The sequence below is a fragment of the Takifugu rubripes genome, chromosome 20 (assembly GCF_901000725.2).
Source record: "Takifugu rubripes chromosome 20, fTakRub1.2, whole genome shotgun sequence".
NCBI lineage: Eukaryota > Metazoa > Chordata > Actinopteri > Tetraodontiformes > Tetraodontidae > Takifugu > Takifugu rubripes.
The window spans coordinates 9,627,062-9,636,167 of record NC_042304.1 but is presented as its reverse complement, the minus strand read 5'-3'; the positions used below and the strand labels follow the sequence as shown (position 1 = coordinate 9,636,167).

Below are 9,106 nucleotides of genomic sequence, written 5' to 3'. Positions count from 1 at the left end.
CCGCCCCTCATTTGCTGCTGAGGGCTTCTCATCCTCCGGAGCGCGCGGCCAGGTAACCGCAAACGCGTGTTTATTCTCTGCTGCGGATCAGCACGGACGCTTTTTCTTCTTCTTCTTCTCGGGCTTCATTTCCGGTCGCCTTAATTGCACGCGGACAGCGCTGACGCAGTTCGTCGGCACCTCGAGCCCCCCCCTCGGGTCCACTGACATCCTTAGGGTTATCTTTCCACCTGCGGTGTGTGGCGAGCGTTCCTATATCTGTGTGTGTGTGTGTGTGCGTGGGTGGGTGTTTGTGTGTGTGTGTGTGTGTGCTTCGCGGAGGCTTTGACGTGCGCCATCGCGATGTACCGCTAGGATGCGCCGATCAATAGCGGGAGGCGGCAGATCGATCAGTGTGTGTGTTCAGGTGTCAGAGGAAGCTGGAGAGTTTGCACACACACACACACCTTTTTCTCTTAAGATGTGTGTGTGTGTGATTGGGGGGGTATTACGTCAATGGCCACATTCAAATGAGGCAACAAAATAAAAATATTTACATTTGGGTCTAAGGCAGAAAGTTGAATGCGCGCTTTCCTGCTGTAGCTCTGAACACGCTATCATTTGTTTCTATCACTTATAACAGTTGAACGGCACCACCAGTGTCCTGTCCGCATCAGAACCGGCCTGGACCTGTAATATCGTGCTGTGCTGCCTCGGACACGAACAGTTAAACCGACTGATTGATGCAGACTGTTCAGAAGAGTGTTTTGTTTCCTCTGTGATCATCAGAGCGGCGACTGCTGGTGGACATAAATATGAATAAGGCGTCAGTGTTGTCATAAATAATAGAGGCTTGAGCCTGGCAAAGACTCAGTTCTCCTCTTCCTCTTCTCCCCTCAGGATGGAGGCCCTGTTGAATGAGTGGCTCTGGCAGGAGGAGTTCTGGCTTCCTCCAGGCACCCGCTGGCAGGACTTCCACGTGAAGGACCATGTTCCTCTACCCAGGGACCTCCTCTACACGCTGCCGCTGGCCTTTGCCTTCATAGCTCTCAGATATGTTTTTGAGAGGTACAGTATGATGCTCCGCAAATGTTCCTCAAACGTAAATGTGCTTTATGCTCCAGGCCACTAGGGGCAGTATTTGGCCTTTCTCCTGTTGCTTTATAACCAACAAAGTTTTTGTTTGATGGACCGGGTGTTTGGGGGTGATGCTGAAGGTCGTTTAGAGTCAAAGTGAATGAACATTAATCAGAGCGCCTCCAATCACAAGTACTCATCTTTCTTTAGGTCTGATAACAATCACATTTCTATTTTTAAATGCAAAAAATGCCAAAAAACGTAGTTCCCAGATAAATCTGGTGACTTTAGCAAACTCGTAGCAAATACTGAGTCACATAAACTAGAAGAAATGGAGGAAGTTTTGAAGACTGGGTGTGTTTTCCTCTTGCTGTCTTCCTGACTGGCTGGTTTGTTGCCTGTACGGAGCAGGTGTGTTCTTGGATGTGCTCGCCGCTTAATACCACTGAACCCAGAAATTCTGGCAGGACATCAGACCCCAACTTTGAGACTAGCGAACCAGTAAAGGCAGTAGTAGAACCAGCTATTGAACCTGGTATTTGCTAGCAAGGGCGAGAAAATTCTGCTTTTTCTTTAACTTCCTGAATACTGGTATTAGCCAGTCTTCCCTGTTTCACTTCAGCTGGCTGACAGAGAAGTAGCAAGTGTCTGTGTCTGTGTGTGTGTGTGTGTGTGTGTGTGTGTGTGATGGGTTAAGTTTATGGTTACAGTTACAGAGGTCATGCGTTATGTCAGGCATTGAGTCCTCACAAAGATAGATAAAATGTGTTTGAGCATATGTGTATCTGATATAGCTGCACAGAGGTGGTTGTTATGAAGTGGGAGGAAGTGACCAGAGAACATGACGTTCCAAACAGCTTTAGACTGATGAGCGTGGTGTCTGGTTACACAAAACTCACACACACTTATCCAAGCATCTTTGTGGCTGTTATCACGCCATCTCTGTTCCCTGTAACGTGCCGACCAGGTGTCTCCTGATGCCCCATCAGCTACTGGCGACAGCGCTCTGACCAAATGTCCCAGTATGCCCATGGGAGCGGCTCCGCAGGCTGCCGGAGCCACATAACCAGCTATCTTGTTACCGTCACCCCAGCTGTTCCAGGACCATTAGACAGCTGCTAATGTCATCTCAATAATCAACTTTGGTAAAACGTGTTTTTTTCCCCCTCTCAGGGTGGTCAGCGCCCCGCTGAGCAAAGGTTTGGGCGTGAAGGACAAGGTGAGGATTAGAGCTCCGTTCATCCCGAAGCTGGAGAACTTCTACGAACTGAAGAGTCGGCAGCCGTCACAAGTTAGTGCTCCTGCTCCCTTTTAATTCCAGAACAGCTCATTTTCATCTGCAGCCTTTAACCTTTTTGCTCAAGACGCGGAGGTGACTTAGAAAGGTTAGTTCCCAGAAAATGGAGGCTGTTGACGAGTCGCTGAAACCAAGTCGGGTCATTTTCTTTGTCGTTTTCACCGTCACCTGCCATGACTCGCTTTGGTCTGGGGCTCAAGGTTCGGCCTCTTCTGCGTCCACAACATGATAAATCGAGCAAAAGCATCACAGGCGCTGTGAGGACGGCCGTCTGACACCTAAAAGCATCACAATGCAGCGCAAATGTTCAGAGCATGTGTGTGTGTGTGTGAGTGCACGTGTAAGGCAGACCTGCTTGTGTCTTCAGAGTGAGGTCGTGAGCTTGGGCCAGCAGTGCGGACTCTCCCAGAGGAAGGTCCAGACCTGGTTCAGGAGGCGGAGGAACCAGGACCGACCCAGCAACACCAAGAAGTTCTGCGAAGCCTCGTGAGTTTACGCGTCCTTGACGAACGGAGACATTAAATCTGTTTAAGATGTCTGTTCTCTCCTGCTCAGGTGGCGTTTTGCCTTCTACCTGGTGGCGTTCAGTGCAGGCCTGGCCTCTCTAATATATGTAAGTCTGATGCTGTGTGTGTGTGTGTGTGGATGTTATCCCAGTGTACCCACAGCTGCTGCTTGTCCGTCTTGCAGACTCCCTGGTTCTGGGATCACACAGAGTTCTGGAGGGGTTACCCCAAGCAGGTGAGCCGACTCTGGCTTCTGTTTGATTGCAGAAGTGTTCAAACAATAGACGGTTTTCACCATTTCCCCCTTCAAAGCAAACAGAGGGATGGATCCACAATGGATGGAGGCGTGTCAGTTTGTCCAGTGCCCCCCCCACCCCCACCCCACCCCACCCCACCCCACCCCACTATCCTGCATGTGCTGTCCATCACTGGCTTTACTCTCAAATGGTTCTACGTCTCTTTTAACCAGGAGTCTCAAATGTTATTATCTCCACTGTCTGGATAATGCTTAGTTGTGCCTGTGTGACGGCATTCCAGCGGAAAGTCAGCCCTTCCTGACGGGGTCATGGCCTCAGAAACATCGGAGGAAGAATGCCAACCTCCTCACGCCTTCAGATTAGAGCGGCTTTTTTCACTTTTTAGAGATTTCGTCCCCTCCGATAACAGACGTGTTGTTAAAATGGACGCCGCTCACACATTGCGACACCACCAGACTGTAGACAAGAATGTGTTTTCGTTGGCAATCGGGCGCCGTTTGTGTGAATAATCGCCACTTCCTCGTCTTAAGGGCGCGTTGGCAGATTTGTTTATGTACGCAGGGCTCTTTAAGGGAAGGAGAAGGAGGCGTCGGACGCTCGCTCGCCCCCCCCCCCCCTCGCTAAACGCTTCAGCTGACACAGCGAAGCTGTGAGTGTTCAGTCATGTGGAATCCTGAGTGCATTCACAACAAAGGCTGCTTTCAGGGGTCCCCCTTTACCTCCAGAGCACCACAGAATTCCAGATCTGTCAGGAGGCTGATACAGGAGAGACAGAAGATGAAAAACATGCACGCTCAGACACCCACATGCACATTCATGCACACACACATCCTTGTACTTATATCTTTGTAAGGACTTGGCCTGACTTAACTTAACCTTAACTCAAGCCTTGATTCTCAAACAGCCCTTTGAAGGTGTGAGGACTCTTAAAAGTGTCCTCACTTTGCTAGTAGAACGCACCGTTTGGTGCTCGGTCCAAGAACACACAGACACTTGTGAAAGTCAGCGTTTCTCTCGTCCTGCAGGCGGTGGACCCAGCTCATCACTGGTATTACATACTGGAAATGGGCTTCTACGTGTCGCTGCTGCTGTCCGTCTCTGTTGATGTCAAGCGGAAAGTGAGTGTGTCACACGTCACTCTCTCCTTCATTAAGTGGTTGATTTAACTCTGGGGAACTTCATTAACACTAATGAGACGTCTTACTCCATGTTTTTAATGGTGTTTTTCTCGAGATTAATTGTAAGGCGGATTATCGGATGGATTATCGGCTGTTACATCAGGCTTTGTTTACTTGGCCTCTTTAAAAGTGAACGTCTCATCCGCAACGGACAAACTGTAGAATTTACAGAAATGAAGAAAAAGGAGGATCATATCTAAAAGATCCTCCTGGTTGATTCTAAACTGCTCCCTGGTTTGGGGGGTGTTGCTAAAATGCTGCTCACCTCTGTCCGTGTCCTCCACAGGACTTCAAGGAGCAGGTGATCCACCACATCGCCACCATATTCCTCATCGGCTTCTCCTACTGCGCCAACTTTGTGAGGGTGGGCACGTTTGTGATGCTTGTGCACGACTCCTCCGACTTTCTGCTGGAGGTAAAAACACTGGAAAATCCCTTTAAATCTAAGAGGTTAAAGGGGTTTGACAAAGCCTTCTCTGTTGTGTTGTTGTCGCTCTGGCTTTACATGACTCAGAGTTGTGGTTAAATGGTGTAGAGGGGTGTCATGTGACCCGGGCACGACTGGGTGTAGTCTGGCAAATAATCTGTGGGATAATCTCACAAGATTAGAGGCAGGAGGGCTGTGATGCAGCATTTCTACACTGATAATGGAGTTTCAGGAGCAGTTTGGGTGTTTGTTATTGCAACCATGGACGGCAGAGCTGTGACCTCCTTGTGGCCGGAGCATCTGTCGTGTGGCTAAATCATGTCATGTGACTGTTTGAAGAGCTCAACGTTGTTTTCATCGGAAATATGGAACAACTTGGGTTTCAACGCGCACATGAAAGGACACAAGGAAGGACTAACGTGCACATTTTCTTTTCAAGTCTGCCAAGATGTTTCACTACGCTGGCTGGAGGAGGACGTGCGACTCGCTGTTTGTCGTCTTCGCCGCCGTCTTCCTCGTGACTCGGCTGCTGGTTTTACCTGTCAGGTAATTCCAGTCGCCCTTCACATGCTGTTTTTTTCTCTAATGCCAACTGAGCCGCTCTTCTTGTTTCCCAGTGTTCTCTATGGAACGCTGGTGGTGTCTCGAGAATTCTTCAGGCCCTTTTCAGGCTATTACGTCTTCAACGCGCTGCTGCTAGTGCTGCAGGCGCTGCACATCTTCTGGGCTTATCTCATCCTGCGCATGGTCTACAAGTTTGTGTTCATGGGCAAGGTGAGGAGACCGCAATCAGAGAGACCAATGAACCAGAGGAGTCACTCTTGCCGGCCTTTATTTCCACAGGTGGAGCGCGACGAGCGCAGCGATGAGGAGAGCGAGGCGGAAGACGAGCCCGATGAAGAAGGGGAGGAGTGCAGGCGGGAGCACCGGAAGGGGGGCATCAACTCCAAACTGACGTCACTGGCGAACAACTGCATGCTGAATAATCTGACCAATCAGAGGAATATAAACAGCAGACTGCCCAAAGCCAGATAATGCAGCCAGCTCTGGATGAAAAGTGACACCCCCCCCCCCCCCCCCCCCCCCCCCACGTTCTCGACCACTAACTAATTTCTGAGACCTGCACAGTAGATACACGGTCCGTTGATGATTTCAGATTGTCTGAATCCTGGTTGTCATGGGGGAAGAGGAGACGAGGAAGAGCTACCATCACCACGTCCATACTGTAAAACTACACAGGCTGCCATCATTCAGGTCGCCCGATTTTCATGTTCTCTCCACTGTCTTGTACTTTTTGTAAATGTAGTCTGTTGTAAGGCGTAACAAGGCAAGCTACAACCTTTTCTAAATCGTCTTTTTTTAGTGTTTAGAGGGGTGTCGCTCCCACAGCTTTGCATCCACAAATTGTAGAGAAATTTTTACATGTTTATCTGTAGATCCGTCGGGGTCCTTTAGGAAGAGTGTGATATTTTTCTGCTGGAGAGTGATTGTGACACATGTTAAGCTCACCCCTAGATCAATGTAAGAAACTGCTGTAGCGCCCCCTGGAGCACAGAAATAACATGTTTTTGTAGTGTGCGCGTTTCTCTGAGGGAGGATCTAGATTTGCTCTTCTGCCTGTTGATTTTGTGCCTTATTGGCCATTCTTTTATACATTAACATATATGTGATGACATATAACTGTTTTAGGTCAAACACTGGATTTTAAACTGGATTTGAGTTTGATTTTTACTCCCATTGTTTAGTTTAAAACAACTGATGCTGATGAAGAGATGTGGGCATTGATGAGGTGTTAAATAACTGAAGGTATTTCTGTTACTGTCACTGATGATTTCAGATTTAATGGGTTCTGATGCAGCCTGAACAAAACATTTGAACGAGGTGGTGAAGTCAAAGCGTGCTCTGTTGTTCATTAGAATCTGTTTCCATAATCTCTGTCCAAGAGCCTTTTTAAAGTGTAAAATCTAGCGTGAGAGGAGTGAAATCAGGGGCCGATTCACTGAAAACACACTTTTCACTCCATCCAGGATGTAGTGTTTAACGGAGGGGTAAAATGTCATGTTGCCATGAGAACAACACGCATCTGTTGACCTTTGTGTGTGCCCTGTGGTCTGGCCTGTCTTAATAAAAGAGTTCTGCAATGATTTTTATTTAGGTTTTGTTTCTGGAGACACATTACATCCTGTTCCATTTATAGATATGTTCGCATTAGCAATGATGGCTTGAAGATAATAAAATAAAAGCACAAAGATGCTGAAACAAAGCTTGCTTAACAGTGTTAATAGCACGTTTAAATATATGAATCAAAAATTCGCTAATGTACAGCGTGCAGTCAAAGGCCTTCGCTCAGGTCGTGATTCAGACTTGATGGGTCTTCATGTTAAACTTTTTTCTAAAGTTTAACATTCCCTCCCAATTTCACCTACCTTCCCGTCATTCTTACGGTGACGCATCCTCTGAGGGGCAGCGGGCAGGGTATGGCATCGTCAACCTCGATGCAGGTGTCGATGTAAGGGTCCACCAACACCATGTTCGGAAAGGCTTTGTTACTTTTACTCTCGCTGACCAGGTACATCTGACCGCCAATAGTGGCACATCCGGAGAAGAACTTCCTGTCCAGGCTCTCCTCCTCCAGCACGGTCCATTCCTCTGTCTCCACGTCCAGGCGCAGCGTCCGGCCTCCAAACAGATAGAGGGCGCCATTGAGCTCCGTTGCCACCAAGTCGTATCTGTAACGAACAAACTTGGCTGTAAAATTCGGTGTCGCCAGAAGAAATGTGAGAAAAGATTTGCTCACCTTGGAAATGGTGAAATGGAGACCACGTCCCAGTGATCCTGCGTCGCCTCGTACCTCTGGATCCCACCAAACGCCTCCCCGTTTTCATCCAGGCCACAGGCCACGTAGACGCAAGCCCCCAGAGTGGCGGCGGCCGCCCTCTCCACGGCCCTGACCATGGGGCTGACCCCTGTCCACTCCTCGTCTGACCCCATGACCAGCCTCTCAACGTCAGGAACCACCCCTTCATCCATGCTGCCCCCCAGGACATAAAGTGCTGAGCCCAGCCCGACAGAGCAGTGGCTGTGCCTGGACTTCTGAAGGGCTGGCCCATCCACCCAGCGCCGGTTCTGACACTCGTATATCTTGACCCAGTCCACACTGAACCATAGCACATCACGGAAATAGCCACCTGTCACCACCACGCAGTCTCCTGTGGACACATCCAGAAAAGAAGCAAGGTTTATGTCCTGTAGTCCCTTTAAATGAAGAATGTGTGTGGCACCGGTACCTGCTGCAGCCACAGAGTACTGGGTCAGGTTCCTCCTCTGCAGAGGTGCACAGCTCTCCCATCTACCAGTGAGTGGATGAAAGCAGTAAAGAGACTGTTGCTCCTCATCATGAGGCCCACCCAGGACAAAGAGGCTCTCCCTGGCCCTGGCGGCCCTCCTCGGCCCGCCCGCCGACCAAGATACTGGAAAATGATCATTCAGCGTGCAGATGAGCTTGGCTTTGGGGTCGGAGCTCTTCATCCGGGCCAATAGTTGGGTCATGAATGGCACGGACAGAGACTCGGGCCTCACCAGCTCAGCGAGCTCCAGAAAATGCTCTCCTCGCTTCGGCTCGAATGACACCCAGCGCAGGGTCGCTTCCAGAGCCAGATCGTCGTTGCGGATGGCCAGGTCATCACTGGCGAGGAGGTCCGCTACGGTCTCCTTAGGCAGGGACAGGAAGTCCTCTTCAGCCAGGACAGCTTCAAAGTGTGAGAGCGCCACCTGCCGTGCTGCCTTGTAGAGCTGAGTGCAGCCCAGCCTCCAGGCATAGGTCATCATTCCCAGGCAGTTGCTGATGTGCAGCTCCCGCTCCAGGAACTTGCAGCACAGCAGCCTGGCGCGCTCCAGCTGCAAGAAGTCTGCCGTCTCCAGGATCCCCTGAACATTCCCCCTGTTCAACGCAAGTCTGGAGGTCCTGCCGTGTTCCAGCAACACCCTGAAATGTTGCAGGTCGACACCTTTGAGGCACACCTTCCTTTTGGTGCTCTCTATCCCGGTACCGAAAAAAAGTGCCCTGAAGTAAGGGCTCTGCTGGGCCAGCTGTTTACGGTTGACGTCAAATCTCTCACCTTCAACCTGTAAAGTGACATCGGGGGTTAAATCGCTCTCGCCTTCTTTGAACTGCCGAGCGGATCGTTGTTTGCGTTCAGGCTCAACGTTACGTTCGGTTCCAGATCTGCAGGCCATTTCAGAGGACACAACCAGCCCGGGTTTGCAGTGCTCGACATGGGATTAAAAATAGATCCTTCGCCAACCCCCTGACCACGTTCGCAACGCAGAAGAGAATAAAGGTCAGGAGCGCAGAGTCCTCGTTGTGGCACGAGGCGAAAGATTCA

General features: G+C 49.9%; 2 protein-coding genes across 7 annotated transcripts; one reads left to right on the top strand and one right to left on the bottom strand.

Moving 5' to 3' along the window:
- cers4a (ceramide synthase 4a) lies at window positions 1-6,871 on the top strand. 5 transcript variants are annotated; one of them, XM_029828481.1, is made up of 12 exons: window positions 6-52; window positions 623-782; window positions 880-1,047; window positions 2,230-2,347; window positions 2,721-2,839; window positions 2,909-2,966; window positions 3,044-3,094; window positions 4,142-4,234; window positions 4,581-4,709; window positions 5,161-5,267; window positions 5,339-5,495; window positions 5,565-6,871. In XM_029828481.1, exons 3-12 carry the CDS (start codon window positions 881-883, stop codon window positions 5,754-5,756), a joined length of 1,191 nt encoding a protein of 396 aa, XP_029684341.1. In that variant the 5' UTR covers window positions 6-52; window positions 623-782; window position 880; the 3' UTR covers window positions 5,757-6,871. The 5 variants fall into 5 exon arrangements, with proteins under 5 accessions (XP_011613176.1, XP_029684341.1, XP_011613174.1 ...); XM_011614872.2 differs by having other exon boundaries at window positions 623-805; XM_011614871.2 differs by lacking the exon at window positions 6-52 and adding an exon at window positions 59-235 and having other exon boundaries at window positions 623-805.
- Window positions 6,872-6,888: 17 nt separating this feature from the next.
- LOC101062126 (kelch-like protein 23) lies at window positions 6,889-9,048 on the bottom strand. Of its 2 annotated transcripts, XM_003974204.2 has the most exons (4): window positions 8,933-9,048; window positions 8,009-8,846; window positions 7,519-7,930; window positions 6,889-7,450 (listed from the first exon to the last, which is right to left on the bottom strand). In XM_003974204.2, exons 1-4 carry the CDS (start codon window positions 8,996-8,998, stop codon window positions 7,144-7,146), a joined length of 1,623 nt encoding a protein of 540 aa, XP_003974253.1. In that variant the 5' UTR covers window positions 8,999-9,048; the 3' UTR covers window positions 6,889-7,143. The 2 variants fall into 2 exon arrangements, with proteins under 2 accessions (XP_003974253.1, XP_029684340.1); XM_029828480.1 differs by having other exon boundaries at window positions 8,009-9,048.
- Between the last annotated feature and the right edge of the window lie 58 nt (window positions 9,049-9,106).

Excerpts from the sequence above, each read along its gene's own strand:
- LOC101062126 (XM_029828480.1), bottom strand. The coding sequence starts at position 8,957 with ATGGCCTGCAGATCTGGAACCGAACGTAACGTTGAGCCTGAACGCAAA. Across the intron at positions 7,931-8,008 it reads GTACTCTGTGGCTGCAGCAG|GAGACTGCGTGGTGGTGACA; the intron begins GTACCGGTGCCA and ends ATGTGTCCACAG. Across the intron at positions 7,451-7,518 it reads TCCATTTCACCATTTCCAAG|ATACGACTTGGTGGCAACGG; the intron begins GTGAGCAAATCT and ends TGTTCGTTACAG.
- cers4a (XM_011614872.2), top strand. Across the intron at positions 1,048-2,229 it reads CTCAGATATGTTTTTGAGAG|GGTGGTCAGCGCCCCGCTGA; the intron begins GTACAGTATGAT and ends TCCCCCTCTCAG. Across the intron at positions 5,268-5,338 it reads CTGCTGGTTTTACCTGTCAG|TGTTCTCTATGGAACGCTGG; the intron begins GTAATTCCAGTC and ends CTTGTTTCCCAG.